Below are 17,133 nucleotides of genomic sequence, written 5' to 3'. Positions count from 1 at the left end.
TTGTGCAAATTATTTTAGCTATCTAATGTTAGAATTGACCTTAAATTTCATGTAGCCAAGTTAGTATAAATCCTTTTTGGGATAGGGGGCAGCATTTTCACTTTTGGATGAATAGCGTGCCCAAAGTGAACTGCCTCCTACTCTGTCCCAGATGCTAATATATGCATATTATTATTATTAGTATTGGATAGATAACTCTGAAGTTTCTAAAACTGTTTGAATGATGTCTGTGGGTATAACATAACTCATATGGCAGGCGAAAACCCGAGAAAAATCGGAGGTTTGTAGTTTTTCAAAGCTTGGCCTACCGAATACACTGTCTATGGAGTCAAGTTTCACTTCCTACGGCTTCCACTAGATGTCAACCGTCTTTAGAAACTTGTTTGAGAATTCTACTATAAAAGGAGGGGCTCATGAGACCTGTTTGAGTCAGTGGTCTGGCAGAGTGCCTTGGTCTCATGACGCGCAGTCACGAGAGAGTTAGCTCTCGTTCAAGTGCTTTTCTTCAGACATAGGAATTCTCCGGTTGGAACCTTATTGATGATTTATGTTAAAAACATCCTAAAGATTGATTCCATACATCGTTTGACTTGTTTCTACGACCTGTAACGGAACTTTGAGTTTTTGTCTGGATGAAGTGCTCACGCCTCATGAAGATGGATTACTGGGCTGAACACGCTAACAACAGGTGGCTATTTGGGCATAAATGATGGACTTTATGGAACAAATCAATAATTTGTCGAACTGGGATTCCTGGGAGTGCCTTCTGATGAAGATCATCAAAGGTAAGTGAATATTTGTTGTAATTTTTTACTTCTGTTGACTCAAATGGCGGATATTTCTCTGGCTAAATTGGGCTCTGAGCGCCGTTCTCAGATTATGCTTTTTCCGTAAAGCTTTTTAAAAATCTGACACAGCGGTTGCATTAAGGAGAAGTCTATCTTTAATTCTGTGTCAATGTTTATTATGAGTATTTCTGCAATATCACCGGATGTTTTGGAATCAAAACATTACTGCACGTAACGCGACAATGTAAACTGAGATTTTTGGATATAAATATGCACATTATCAAACAAAACATACATATATTGTGTAACATGATGTCCTATGAGTGTCATCTGATGAAGATCAAAGTTTAGTGATTAATTGTATCTATATTTTTGCGACTCCTATGTTTGGCTGGAAAGATTGCTGTGTGTTTTTTTGACTTGGCGTGATCTAACATAATCATATGTTGTGCGTTCGCTGTAAAGCATTTTTGAAATCGGACACGATGGGTAGATTAACAAGAAGTTTCTTTCATTTGCTGTATTGGACTTGTAATGTGTGAAAGTTACATATTTCTCAAAAATATTTTTGAATTTCGCACGCTGCCTTTTCAGCGGAATGTTGTCGAGGGGTTCCGCTAGCGGAACGCCTGCCCTAGAAAGGTTAAAACTAGCTAGCGATGTTTCTAACATGTTTTTATTTATGTACTTAAATGCAGAGGTCAGGCACCGAAGACGTGGCTGTCAAATTAAAGCACCCTACCCTCACTTCTCTGATTTAGAGGGGTTGGGTTAATTGCATTAGACACATTTTGGATGAATGAATTCAGTTGTACAACCGACTAGGTACCCCCTTTCTCTTCTGCAACGGAGGAGATAGACAAGGAAATGCTCTTGCTTTTGGAAGACTCGACTATAGCCTGAAGTTAAAGCAGAACATGAAAGACTAACGCAGTGAGTATTCTGTAAACGCCACCTTTTTTATACATAAGTGGAGGTCCTCGGCACACACGTGAATACATAGGACTGTAGACACACAAAGCGACACACCAAGCTTGAGCAGTAGCCAGATCTTGCTAGGTACATGTTGTTTATTTTGAAAACTGATTGTTTAAAAATGAATTTATAATTAATTTAATGCTTTGTGCTCAAAACATTGTCAAATGTGAGAGCGCAGCCCAGCTGACCGAGTGGGTGAAGAACAACATCTGGCCGGCAATCCAAGTTGCAGAGTACTTGAAATAGACCGCAATCCAGAGGGCTCAGAGGACTCAGAGGACCAGTCAGAATGGGGCCAAGACAGTTGAGATAGCCCGAGAGCATCCTCGTCTGCTGGATAGAGCCCCACAGTGGAGGTGTCATAATACCTATAAAACCTAGCGTTTAAACAAGGAAATGATTCCAATCGTTTTTCCACCATTCCATTTTCCGATAGGGTATTTTAGAAACACCTAAAATAAAGGCTGTGTTTTGTGTGGGCTTACTCTTGCGTGACATTTTGATAACTATGTAAATCTCTCTTGGCCAAAGTGACTTATCAATATATTCTTCTCTATTTACTCCAATTCTAAAATGTTAATTAGCATCAAAGTAGATGTCATGCAAGACTACAGATCCCTGCAAGCTCCTCCACATTTCTATCTGACATATTTGCAAACCAGTATTGTAGTTCTCTTTATAATAGCCACATTAGCAGCTAATTAGCATTTCCTTTTTAGGGAGTAAATAGTCACCTTGTCCTAGAGAGAGTTACATGGTTATCAAAACGTCACGCCAGGGTAAGCCTACACAAAACACCGCCCTTATTTGAAGTGTTTCTAAAATCCCCTATGGGGAAAAATGAAAGGTGGAAAAAACGATTGGAACCATTTCCTTGTTTGACCACTAGGTTTTATTGGTATTATGACACCTCCACTGTGGGGTTCTATCCAGTCGACTAGGATACTCTTGGACTCTCGACTGTCCACATTCTGTCTGGTCCTCTGAGCCATCTGGATTGCGGTCTATTTCATGTATTCCGCTGCTTGGTTTTTCTGGCCGGATGTTGATCTTCACTCGGTCATCTGGGCTGCCCACATTTGATAGTGTATTGAGCACAAACTATTCAATTGATTCTAAATTAAATTAATTGTGCAATAAGATTTGATTGGTTCTCTCAAATGTTTTTTTTCCTCAGGTTGAGATCTCTCAGACCTCTCATTGTTTGGATTTGAAAATCCAACCATTGTTATAGAATGGGGCAGCGCTCGGGGGCCGACTGTGCTGTTGGTGTTTGTGTGAGAAAGACACTGGAGAGCCAATAAGTAAAATCACAGCTCCCTTCATTATTGACACATTGTGCCGACAACATCAAAGAGCCATTTCAGACTGAGGTCAGGAGGACTTAGAGAGTTAGGTGTTAGCCAAGCTAATGACTAACTGCAATGGAAAATAAATTGTTTGTCTGCTTTACTACAGATTGCCCAGGACTTTTCCGTTTTAAACCCAGACTGCTTGGGGAAACTCGCTGAGAACTGGATTGCGGTCTTAAAGGACAAAAAAAACTTTGCTTTGACAACTGAGAGAAGCAGGCCCAAGATTTTCTCTTTGAATTGCAGGTATAGTTTGAAATAGCCCTGCTGGTGGAACCTCATATGCTCATTCATTTTTTTGTTTGAAACAATCAAGTTATTCACTAAACATTCTTCTCTCCAGATACACAATGTGACATCGCTTTAAGACTTTTGACAATGGTCCTCCCAACACCAGTCTACAAGATTGGCAGGATGAATTCTGACCCAGCTTCCAAAAGACCAGAAAATTCTTAATTGACTTGCAGCCTGTACGCGGATAGGCATATGGAGATTGTTGGAGAAATTCAATTATATCATTTGTAAACCTTGAATGACAGGAACAGCATTCCAAAATCGGTGAACTGCACACTCCAAGACATTGTGTAAATGAGCCTCAGCCCCAAATGAATGGAAAATGTAGGCATCAAACTAGGATTGGGTGTTTATATTGATGTGTAAATTGTTATATAGTCCATGATTTGTAAAAGTCCTCATTCTAAAATCGAGTGATTTCTATCTGACAGGTTGGGACCAACATGGCGATGACCAAAACCCTATCCATTTATGTTGGCTCTTGGGGACTGCTCCCAGGTGTTTACGGCCATAAGTGGACAGGCATTGGAGCAAGAGGCATTGTTTTTTGGGGCACTGGATTGTTTAGCTAAATATTTTTTCTGAGATCTTTTATTTCGACTCATGAAACCAACACTTTACATGTTGCATCTATATTTTTGTTCAGTGCTCTGGCACTGTCTGGGAGACATAAATTTGAAGTCAGAAGTTTACATACACCTTAGCCAAATACATTTAAACTCAGTTTCACAATTCCTGACAATTCCTAGTAAATATTCCCTGTTTTAGGTCAGTTAGGATCACCACTTTATTTTAAGAATGTGAAATGTCAGAATAATAGTAGAGAGAATGATTTCTTTCATCACATTCCCAGTGGGTCAGAAGTTCACATACACTCAATTAGTATTTGGTAGAATTGCCTTCAAATTGTTTAACTTGGGTCAAACGTTTTGGGTAGCCTTCCACAAGCATCCCACAATAAGTTGGGTGAATTTTGGCCCATTCCTCCAGACAGAGCTGGTGTAACTGAGTCAGGTTTATAGGCCTCCTTGCTCACACACGTTTTTTCAGTTCTACCCACAAATTTTCTATAGGATTGAGGTCAGAGCTTTGTGATGGCCACTCCAATACCTTGACTTTGTTGTCCTTAAGCCATTTTGCCACAACTTTGGAAGTATGCTTGGGGTCATTGTCCATTTGGAAGACCCATTTGCGTCCAAGGTTTAACTTCCTGACTGATGTCTTGAGATGTTGCTTCAATATATCCATATAATTTTCCTTGCTCATGATGCCATCTATTTTGTGAAGTGCACCAGTCCCTTCTGCAGCAAAGCACCCCCACAACATGATGCTGCCACCCCCGTGCTTCCTGGTTGAGATGGTGTTCTTCGGCATGCAAGCCTCCCCCTTTTATGGCCAAACAGTTCTATTTTTGTTTCATCAGACCAGAGGACATTCCTCCAAAAAAGTATGATCTTTGTCCCCATGTACAGTTGCAAACCGTAGTATGGCTTTTTTATCGTGGTTTTGGAGCAGTGGCTTCGTCCTTGCTGAGGGGCCTTTCAGGTTATGTCGATATAGGACCTGTTTTACTGTGGATATAGATACTTTTGTATTGTTTCTTCCAGCATCTTCACAAGGTCCTTTGCTATTGTTTTGGGATTTATTGACACTTTTCGCACCAAAGTACATTCATCTCTAGGAGACAGGATGCGTCTCCTTCCTGAGAGGTATGACGGCTGCATGGTTCCATGGTATTTATACTTGCCTACTATTGTCAAATCAAATCAAATCAAATGTATTTGTCACATACACATGGTTAGCAGATGTTAATGCGAGTGTAGCGAAATGCTTGTGCTTCTAGTTCCGACAATGCAGTAATAACGAACAAGTGATCTAACTAACAATTCAAAAAAAACTACTGTCTTATACACAGTGTAAGGGGATAAAGAATATGTACATAAAGATATATGAATGAGTGATGGTACAGAGCAGCATAGGCAAGATACAGTAGATGATATCGAGTACAGTATATACATATGAGATGAGTATGTAAACCAAGTGGCATAGTTAAAGTGGCTAGTGATACATGTATTACATGAGGATGCAGTCGATGATATAGAGTACAGTATCTACGTATGCATATGAGATGAATAATGTAGGGTAAGTAACATTATATAAGGTAGCATTGTTTAAAGTGGCTAGTGATATATTTACATCATTTCCCATCAATTCCCATGATTAAAGTGGCTGGAGTAGAGTCAGTGGCATTGACAGTGTGTTGGCAGTAGCCACTCAATGTTAGTGGTGGCTGTTTAACAGTCTGATGGCCTTGAGATAGAAGCTGTTTTTCAGTCTCTCGGTCCCAGCTTTGATGCACCTGTACTGACCTCGCCTTCTGGATGACAGCGGGGTGAACAGGCAGTGGCTCGGGTGGTTGATGTCCTTGATGATCTTTATGGCCTTCCTGTAGCATCGGGTGGTGTAGGTGTCCTGGAGGGCAGGTAGTTTGCCCCCGGTGATGCGTTGTGCAGACCTCACTACCCTCTGGAGAGCCTTACGGTTGAGGGCGGTGCAGTTGCCATACCAGGCGGTGATACAGCCCGCCAGGATGCTCTCGATTGTGCATCTGTAGAAGTTTGTGAGTGCTTTTGGTGACAAGCCGAATTTCTTCAGCCTCCTGAGGTTGAAGAGGCGCTGCTGCGCCTTCCTCACGATGCTGTCTGTGTGAGTGGACCAATTCAGTTTGTCTGTGATGTGTATGCCGAGGAACTTAAAACTTGCTACCCTCTCCACTACTGTTCCATCGATGTGGATGGGGGGGTGTTCCCTCTGCTGTTTCCTGAAGTCCACAATCATCTCCTTAGTTTTGTTGACGTTGAGTGTGAGGTTATTTTCCTGACACCACACTCCGAGGGCCCTCACCTCCTCCCTGTAGGCCGTCTCGTCGTTGTTGGTAATCAAGCCTACCACTGTTGTGTCGTCCGCAAACTTGATGATTGAGTTGGAGGCGTGCCTGGCCACGCAGTCGTGGGTGAACAGGGAGTACAGGAGAGGGCTCAGAACGCACCCTTGTGGGGCCCCAGTGTTGAGGATCAGCGGGGAGGTGATGTTGTTGCCTACCCTCACCACCTGGGGGCGGCCCGTCAGGAAGTCCAGTACCCAGTTGCACAGGGCGGGGTCGAGACCCAGGGTCTCGAGCTTGATGACGAGCTTGGAGGGTACTATGGTGTTGAATGCCGAGCTGTAGTCGATGAACAGCATTCTCACATAGGTATTCCTCTTGTCCAGATGGGTTAGGGCAGTGTGCAGTGTGGTTGAGATTGCATCGTCTGTGGACCTATTTGGGCGGTAAGCAAATTGGAGTGGGTCAAGGGTGTCAGGTAGGGTGGAGGTGATATGGTCCTTGACTAGTCTCTCAAAGCACTTCATGATGATGGATGTGAGTGCTACGGGGCGGTAGTCGTTTAGCTCAGTTACCTTAGCTTTCTTGGGAACAGGAACAATGGTGGCCCTCTTGAAGCATGTGGGAACAGCAGACTGGTATAGGGATTGGTTGAATATGTCCGTAAACACACCGGCCAGCTGGTCTGCGCATGCTCTGAGGGCGCGGCTGGGGATGCCGTCTGGGCCTGCAGCCTTGCGAGGGTTAACACGTTTAAATGTCTTACTCACTTCGGCTGCAGTGAAGGAGAGACCGCATGTTTTCGTTGCAGGCCGTGTCAGTGGCACTGTATTGTCCTCAAAGCGGGCAAAAAAGTTGTTTAGTCTGCCTGGGAGCAAGACATCCTGGTCCGTGACTGGGCTGGGTTTCTTCCTGTAGTCCGTGATTGACTGTAGACCCTGCCACATGCCTCTTGTGTCTGAGCCGTTGAATTGAGATTCTACTTTGTCTCTGTACTGGCGCTTAGCTTGTTTGATAGCCTTGCGGAGGGAATAGCTGCGCTGTTTGTATTCAGTCATGTTACCAGACACCTTGCCCTGATTAAAAGCAGTGGTTCGCGCCTTCAGTTCCACACGAATGCTGCCATCAATCCACGGTTTCTGGTTGGGGAATGTTTTAATCGTTGCTATGGGAACGACATCTTCAACGCAGGTTCTAATGAACTCGCACACCGAATCAGCGTATTCGTCAATGTTGTTGGCTGACGCAATACGAAACATCTCCCAGTCCACGTGATGGAAGCAGTCTTGGAGTGTGGAGTCAGCTTGGTCGGACCAGCGTTGGACAGACCTCAGCGTGGGAGCTTCTTGTTTTAGTTTCTGTCTGTAGGCAGGGATCAACAAAATGGAGTCGTGGTCAGCTTTTCCGAAAGGGGGGCAGGGCAGGGCCTTATATGCGTCGTGGAAGTTAGAGTAACAATGATCCAGGGTCTTTCCACCCCTGGTTGCGCAATCGATATGCTGATCAAATTTAGGGAGTCTTGTTTTCAGATTAGCCTTGTTAAAATCCCCAGCTACAATGAATGCAGCCTCCGGATAAATCGTTTCCAGTTTGCAGAGAGTTAAATAAAGTTCGTTCAGAGCCATCGATGTGTCTGCTTGGGGGGGATATATACGGCTGTGATTATAATCGAAGAGAATTCTCTTGGTAGATAATGCGGTCTACATTTGATTGTGAGGAATTCTAAATCAGGTGAACAGAAGGATTTGAGTTCCTGTATGTTTCTTTCATCACACCATGTCACGTTGGCCATAAGGCATACGCCCCCGCCCCTCTTCTTACCAGAAAGATGTTCGTTTCTGTCCGCGCGATGCGTGGAGAAACCCGCTGGCTGCACCGCTTCGGATTGCGTCTCTCCAGTGAGCCACGTTTCCGTGAAACAGAGAACGTTACAGTCTCTGATGTCCCTCTGGAATGCTACCCTTGCTCGGATTTCATCAACCTTGTTGTCAAGAGACTGGACATTGGCAAGAAGAATGCTAGGGAGTGGTGCACGATGTGCCCGTCTCCGGAGTCTGACCAGAAGACCGCTTCGTTTCCCTCTTTTTCTGAGTCGTTTTTTTGGGTCGCTGCATGGGAACCATCCCGTGGCGCTGGTTGTAAGGCAGAACACAGGATCCGCATCGCGAAAAACATATTCTTGGTCGTACTGGTGGTGAGTTGACGCTGATCTTATATTCAGTAGTTCTTCTCGGCTGTATGTGATGAAACCTAAGATGACCTGGGGTACTAGTGTAAGAAATAACAAACTGCATAGTTTCCTAGGAACGCGAAGCGAGGCGGCCATCTCTGTCCCAAGGATGAACCAGACTTGTGGAGGTCTACAATTGTTGGCTGATTTCTTTACTCAAATGATGTCATTTAGCCTTTCAGAAGCTTCTAAACCCATGACATCATTATCTGGAATTTTCCAAGCTATTTAAAAGCACAGTCAACTTAGTGTATGTAAACTTCTGACCCACTGGAATTGTGATACAGTGAATTATAAGTGAAATAATCTGTCTGTAAACAATTGTTGGCAAAATTACTAGATGTCCGAACCGACTTGCCAAAACTATATATTTTTTTAACAAGAAATTTGTGGAGTGGTTGAAAAACGAGTTTTAATGACTCCAACCTAAGTGTATGTAAACTTCCGACTTCAACTGTAAATAAGCATGTTTAATTTTGTCTGGCTTAGCATTCCAAATAAAATAACATTTTTCTCTCATATGATTTAAAAAAGTAAATGTGATGTTTCCATAAATAGACAAGTATTTACCTCTCCATGGTTGCAGAATCTTGTTTATTTTTGCTAACTTTCTATTGAAATTGATTGTGGTAAGTTCATTTATGTTTTTTGAGCTATGAATACTAAGTATGTCTACTTCACCATCCGCCCATTTTATCGGTAAACTACAAGGTAGTGTAAACACTCTTTTAATGATCCAATACATAATATGGTACACTTGTCATAATTGGGTTTTAGTCCAGAGAGGCTAGAAAAGTGATCAAGATCTTCAATAAGGATGTGCAGGGATCCAGATTACGGACTTTAGATCCAACAAGAAGATCAAAGGGTTTTTCAAGTTTTTCTTATTTAATAGCTAGCATTTGAATGGCCATAATAAATAGATATGGAGACAGACAGCCTTGTTTTGCTCCTCTGTAAAAGCTCAATACATTCTGACAAGTAACCATTATTTACTGTTTTACACCTGGGGTTGCTGTACATTAACTTTAACCCATTGTGTAAGAGATTCCCCGAAATTAAAGTAATCCAGGCATTTATATAGAAATTAGAGTCGTACTTTATCAAACGCCTTTTCAAAATCTGCTATGAAGACCAGGCCTGGTGTCTTTTGATGTTTCATAATGTTCAATTGTTTCAAGTAATTGTTGTACATTATCTACAATATATCTTCCATGTAAAACAACATCTGGTAAAATCTTTTTGTATTCTATGTGCTATGCATTTGGTCAGGATTTCTGCATCACAACATTGAAGTGTAAGAAGCCTTAAATGAATTAGATCTTTATACTTACCCACCTGGCTCCTGTTTCAGTAGTATTTAAATCAGACCTTCTTGTTGAGTACCTAAAAGTCTACCACTTTTATAGGAGTAATTAAAACATGCTAATAATGGATCTTTGAGTACATCAAAGAAGGTCTGATAATACCTCTACTGGTATACCATTGAGCCCTGGTGTTTTTCCAGACTGAAAAGATTGAATTGCTTCAAAATGTTCCTCCTCTGTATGTAAGTCTTGGCTGATTTATTTTGATTTTCTCATTATATCAAGCAAAGAGGCACTGGGTTTGAAGGTAGGCCTTGAAATACATCCACAGGTACACCTCCAATTGACTCAAATTATGGCAATTAGCCTATCAGGAGCATCTAAAGCCATGACTTCATTTTCTGGAATTTTCCAAGCTGTTTAAAGGCACAGTCAATTTAGTGTATGTAAACTTCTGACCCACTGGAATTGTGACTAAGTGAAATAATCTGTCTGTAAAAAATAGTTAGAAAAATTGCTTGTGTCAAAGTAGATGTCCTAACCGACTTTCCAAATCTATAGTTAGTTAACAAGACATTTGTGGAGTGGTTGAAAAACAAGTTTTAATGACTCCAACCTAAGTGTATGTAAACTTCTGACTTCAACTGTATCTGTGTTAATACAACTTACGACAGTGTCACACACTCTCATGCTTTGTTTTTATCAGATTGCAATCTGAGTGTGAACATCAAGTTCAGCTGACGCTTTAGTCTGATGTTTGGACTTTTGGGTTCATGAAATAATATAAATCCAATTGAAGATTTCATAAGATAGGATTGTTTATCTTATGAAATAACACATAAACAATATGGATTTGTTTCGGGGTGCTATTTACATTTTTTTTATATACATTCTTGTACTTTGTGGACAATTGTCTGACGTGATGTATGTTCCGAAATGCAGGCAATACAAATTAATTATTTGAAATCCAACATTTTATCTTGATTGTGTGTAGGAAAAGGAAGAGGATGGGATGGTAGGGAAGACAAAAATATACAGTTGAAGTCGGAAGTTTACATACGCTTAGGTTGGAGTCATTAAAACTTGTTTTAGAGTTTTGCAGAGTTGCAAAGAAAAAGCCATATCTTAGACTGGCCAATAAAAAGAAAAGATGAAGATGGGCAAAAAAAACAGACACTGGACAGAGGAACTCTGCCTAGAAGGCCAGCATCCCAAAGTCTCCTCTTCACTGATGACGTTGAGACCGGTGTTTTGTGGGTCCTATTTCATGATGCTGCCAGTTGAGGACTTGAGGCTTCTGTTTCTCAAACTAGACACTAATGTCACTTGTCCTCTTGCTCAGTTGTGCACCAGGGCCTCCCATTCCTCTTTCTAGTCTGGTTAGGGCCAGTTTGTGCTGTTCTGTGAAGGGAGTAGTACACAGCGTTGTATGAGATCTTCAGTTTCTTGGCAATTTTCTCGCATGGAATAGCCTTCATTTCTCAGAAGAAGAATAGACTGACGCGTTTCAGAAGAAAGTGCTTTGTTTTTAATTTCTATTCATTTTAATTGCAACCAATCTCAACTTCTCAAAGCAAGAATATACTGAATTAGACATATCTATGTATTTCCCCTCCGTATGTTCCCTTTTTGCAACCACAGGCTCAAAATAACACCAGGTAAAAATATATACAGATGGCGCAGTAGAAATGGAATAGTATATTCTGGCAGGCTACTTCACACCAGCCAATTTAACCCATGCACTGTTTAGCACAGGAGGTTGGTGGCACCTTAATTGGGGAGGAGGGGCTCATAGTATTGGCTGGAACGGAATAAATGGAATTGTATCGAACTCATCAAACACATTAAATATCAATTACCACTTTAAAGCTGCAATATGTAACTTTTTTGACAAAAAAAAAATCTAAATGGGTACACCACAAGCTCACACAGATGGCTTGACTTCACTTTGAAACCCTTCATTGATGGGAAACATGATTAATGCCAGGCTTAAGGCAGTTAACGACTCAGGCCTCAGGTGTTAACAACAAGGCAGGAATCAATACTCGTCCGGTCTCTGAATTGTCACTCCTTAGAACACAAGGAGACCAGTCAAGCATGGTTTGGGTTAGTGCACTCAATAATTAGGAAATATATGTATTGAGCTGAGTCCACTTTGTGACTCTGGTAATTGTGTTTTTGGCATTGGGTGAAGATGTGTTCATGAGTGAGGCTTTTTGTGTTGAACTTATGTCACACTTTTGAAATGGTCTGACACATCACATCAACTCATTCTCTGAGCCTTGTTGTCCCACATGTATACACAGAGGCCTGTTACATTCACTGGTTCCAGTTGAGTTGATATATTTAACCCTTGCAGTCATTGCCCTGTTGTGAGAATCCATTGTTTAGTGTCTGAGTGTCGTCATGCTATTTGTCAGAACGCTGTAACCTAGCTGCGGAAGATCTTACATTGAGAATTGTATTACTTTGTGGTCCAAAGAAATTACATTTTAGCTTTTCATAAGTTTTAGCTTCTCATAAATGCAACAACATTGTGATATCCTGGACAAGGTATTACTTCTGTCTCAAGTTTTCCCGCCACATGTAGATGTTCATAGAGTTCTCAAATTCCCTTCATATTTTACTCAACAATAAAAGAAAAATCTGTGATTGCTTTTCCTGAAACTTAGCTAAATAATATCCCTTGCGGACAGAAATGGCAATAGAAATATGTCAAAAATCCTTTCTAAAATGATTTTATAATTGATCAGAATACCTGTCCTCTGATTGTATTTTGTTTCCTCCACAGAGTCTGAGGGACTCTCTACCCACGGCCAACCTCAGCTATGCAGTGCGGCGGCGTTTCTCAGGGACAATACTGCTGCCCCCACTGTCTCGGCGCCACTCCACCCACACCCAGGACCACCGCAGGCTGCTGGACCTGGAGGCCCTCTACAGGAATGCCCTTGCCAGTGTGGCTGCCACGAGCCTGGAGACCATCAACAACTCCAAGTCAGTGGAGCAGCTTGTTACTCTTTCAACTATGTCTCTGTAATGCTCTGTCTGTTTCCGTCTCTTTGTTTTTCGTTCTCTCTCATTTCATTAGAAACACTCGCTCTGTCGAGAGCTGCCTCTCTTTATTTCTCACTCTTTACTTTATAAATGTAATCCGTTAGTTACTAGTTACCTGTCCAGAATTGTAATCAGTAATGTAACATTTTGATTATCAAACTCAGTATTGTAATTAGCTTACTTTCAGTTAATTTTAGATTACTTTCCCCTTAAGAGTCATTAGAAGAAGACAAAAATGAATATTACCAATTGAATGACATCTATTGCAGGGTAAATCAATGTTAGAGTTTACTGGCCATACATTTATGTTGCATTTTACTTTATGGGCTGGTTATGTAGGCTTCTTTTAACCAATTGCTTTCTACTACAGATAATAATATGAATTGTTATATATTTACATTAAAAGCTAAGTCTGTCAGATTTCCAGTCATTCCAATTAATTTAATACCCCTTGATCTTCAAGAATAGGATTTGGAAATATGGAAGTATAGATTAGACAGATTGTTCTACCTGGGCATAACCCCACAACTAAAGGACCTATTAGCCTACTCTGTTGTTTATGATTTAGTTGTCCAGGTGGTATAGGGCAGTGTGGAGTGCAATAGAGATTGTGTCACCTGTGGCTCTTGGATGATGGTGTTGATATGAGCCATGACCAGCCTTTTAAAGCATCTCATGGCTACAGATGTGAGTGCTACGGGGCGATAGTCATTTAGACATTTTACCTTGGTGTACTGTTAATCCGTCAGAATGTTAACCTGTTTAAAGGTCTTACTCACATCGGCTACGGAGAGCGTGATCATACAGTCGTCCGGAACAGCTGTTTGGAACAGCTGTTCTCATGCATGGTTCAGTGTTTCTTGCCTTGAAGTGAGAATAGAAGACATTTAGGTCATCTGGTAGGCTCACATCACTTGGAAGCTCGCGGCTGGCTTTCCGTTTGTAATCGATGGTAGTTTGTAAGCCCTGAAACATCCGACGAGCATCAGAGCCGGTGTAGTAGGATTCGATCCTAGTCCTGTTGACGCTTTGCCTGTTTGATGGTAGTAGCGGGATTTCTTACACGCGTACGGATGAGTGTCCTGCTCCTTGAAAACGGCAGCTCTAGCTCAGTTCGGATGTTGCTTGTAATCCCTAGCTTCTGGTTGGGATATGTATGTACGATCACTGTGGGGACGAGGTCGTCGATGCACTTATTAATGAAGTCAAATCAAATCAAATGTATTTCTCACACACACATGGTTAGCAGATGTTAATGCGAGTGTAGCGAAATGCTTGTGCTTCTAGTTCCGACAATGCAGTAATAACTAACGAGTAATCTAACTAACAATTCCAAAACTACTACCTTATACACACAAGTGTAAAGGGATAAAGAATATGTACATAAAGATATATGAATGAGTGATGGTACAGAGCGGCATATGCAAGATGCAGTAGATGGTATCGAGTACAGTATATACATATTAGATGAGTATGTAAACAAAGTGGCATAGTTTAAAGTGGCTAGTGATACATGTATTACATAACGATGCAGTAGATGATATAGAGTACAGTATATACGTATACATATGAGATGAATAATGTAGGGTATGTAAACATTATATTAAGTAGCATTGTTTAAAGTGGCTAGTGATATATTTTACATCAATTCCCATCAATTCCCAGTCGGTGACTGATGTGGTAAACGCCTCAATGCCATTGGATGAATCCCGGAACATATTTCAGTCTGTGCTAGCTTAGCATCCGCTTCATCAGACCATTTCTATATTGAGCGGGTCACTGGTACTTCCTGTTTGAGTTTTTGCTTGGAATCATGAGGGTAGAGTTCTAGTCAGATCTGCCAAATGAAGGGCGAGGGAGAGCTTTGTATGCGTTTCTGTGTGTGGAGTAAAGGTTGCACAGGTGACATGATGGTAGAAATTTGGTAAAATGGATTTCAGTTTCTCTGGCCACTAGGAGCACCGCCTATGGATGAGCATTTTCTTGTTTGCTTATGGCCCTATACTGCTCATTGAGTGTGGTCTAAGTGCCAGCGTCAGTTTGTGGTGGTAAATAGACAGCTATGAGAAATATAGATGAAAACTCCTCTTGGTATAAATACTGTGGTCTATAGCTTATCATGACGTGTGTGTGTGTGTGTGTGTATACATACATACATACATACATGCATACATACATACATACATACATACATACATACATACATGCATGCATACATACATACATACATACATACGGACTTGGGAGACGCGAAGGTCGAGAGCCATGCGTCCTCCGAAACAACCCTGTCAAAAGTTGCACTGCTTCTTGACACACTGCTCGCTTCACCCGGAAGTGAGCTGCACCAATGTGTCGGAGGAAACACCGTACAACTGGCAACCGAAGTCGGCGTGCATGCGCCCGGCCCGCCACAAGGGGACACTAGAACGCGATGGGACAAGGACATCCCGGCTGGCCAAACCTTCCCCCAACCTGGACGACACTGGGCCAATTGTGCGCCGCCTCATGGGTCTCCCGGTCGCGGCCGCCTGCGACACAGCCCGGGATCAAACCCGGGTCTGTAGTGACACCTCTAGCACGGCAATGCAGTGCCTTAGACCGCAGTGTCACTCAGGAGACCCATGTGGTATTTTAACACAGGTGAGCAGAACCTCGAGACTTCCTTAATATCAGAGATTACACACCAGCTGTTGTTAACAAAGAGACACACACCTCCCCACTTGAGATTACCCGACACTGCCGTTGCATAGAAAAAACAGTTAGATGTTCAGTATATTATCCATGTCCTTGTTCAGCCATGACTCTGAGAAACGTAGGGTATTACAGTTCATCAGGTCCCGTTGATAGGATAGTCTCGAACGGAGCTTGTTCAGTTTGTTCTCCAGTGATTGTTCTCCAATGATATATTCGCCAATAGAATGGAGGGTAGAGGCGTTTTATGTACTCATTAACGTATTTTCGTCAGGATGCCCGTGATCGGCCTCTCTTACTCCACCTTTATCTTTTCCCTGTCTCGGGGATTAGGGCCTGGTCCGGGCTGAGCAGTATGTCCTGTGCCTCCGACTCGTTGAAGCAAAAACCTTCATCCAAATCGAGGTGAGTGGTCGCTGTTCTGATGTCCAGATGCTCTTTTCAGTCATAGGAAACGATGGCGGAGACATCATCTACCATACAAAGTTAAGATCAGCGCAAAAAAATAAATAATTGCCCGTAAAGTGGCTGCTATCCATTGCAACGCCATTTTTTATGTTATCATGAAATGGCATGCTTTGAGCACTACCGAAAAGTGCTATTTGCATGTGACAAAAGTATGTCATATGCTGTTGGTGACACTTTGATATCTCGATAATTTGCAGCTGTTTAAAGGGCGAATCCACAGTTGAAACAACAACAAAGCGAAACCCCGCCTCTGTTTTGGTAAAAAGCTGAGGGATGTTTCTGGAGAAATGTTTCTAAGGTAATAGACAGAGCTATGGAAGAAGGACTGACCATCCATGATATCAAAATGATTGTTTTAACCATGTTTTGAGGCTATATACTGTTTGTTTACATTTACCATGTTTTTTAACATTGGAGAAAAACTATCTTATATTTTGGATTCTCATGTGGTGTGACAGTTGAATTAGTGAGGCATTGTTAAGTTCACGTCAACCATTTTTGGGTTAAAATACACATATACATTTGTGAACAGCCATCCACAATAACCACAATCCGTAAGGCACAAATAGCTAAATGAAAGAGAAGCAGTGTGATTCACATCATTGCACTATGTAGATATCAATAATACGTGATATCCGTATCGCCCTTAGGCTACACCACCGCCGGTGTCCTTACCTCCAGGCATTTATTGAAGTTGAATAATCTTTGGATGCCGACAGCTGTCGCACCATTGGAAGACATAGCTTGAACTGTAGCCTAAAAAAGCCTATTCCGGCTTTTTCCCTGAGATCCATCAAACACGTGCTGTGTCATAGTGGCCGCCGACTTGTCAGATTCGCTCCGTTACTCCCCGACCCTGCACAATCTCTCGTTTCTCTCCCTCTATGTGCTCAACAAGCCATGAGAGGTCCGCAGTGTGATTCATTGAGAAGGCTACTGTGTGATATTTATGTCTGCTGCAAGGGTTTGAATTTTCTCCAAACTTCAGGAGAATGTTACAGTATGTCATGTCGGAAGGACAGACTGTCAACTGACTTTCTTTCAAAGCAGTCAAATTAGCTGGGATGGAAACTGCACTGCACCTGTG

At 42.0% G+C, this 17,133-nt stretch overlaps 1 protein-coding gene across 1 annotated transcript in view; it reads left to right on the top strand.

The window, feature by feature from the left end:
• Positions 1–17,133, top strand: part of LOC109902377 (cAMP-specific 3',5'-cyclic phosphodiesterase 4D) — a 170,682-nt gene that overhangs the window by 40,987 nt on the left and 112,562 nt on the right. Inside the window, exon 6 of the mRNA XM_031786254.1 lies at positions 12,625–12,827. Coding sequence (XP_031642114.1) covers positions 12,625–12,827 — 203 coding nt within the window. The remainder of the gene's footprint in view (positions 1–12,624; positions 12,828–17,133) is intronic.

Source organism: Oncorhynchus kisutch, linkage group LG13 (genome assembly GCF_002021735.2).
Source record: "Oncorhynchus kisutch isolate 150728-3 linkage group LG13, Okis_V2, whole genome shotgun sequence".
Taxonomy (NCBI): domain Eukaryota; kingdom Metazoa; phylum Chordata; class Actinopteri; order Salmoniformes; family Salmonidae; genus Oncorhynchus; species Oncorhynchus kisutch.
The sequence above is the reverse complement of the archived record's forward strand: the minus strand, read 5'-3'. Positions and strand labels throughout refer to the sequence as shown.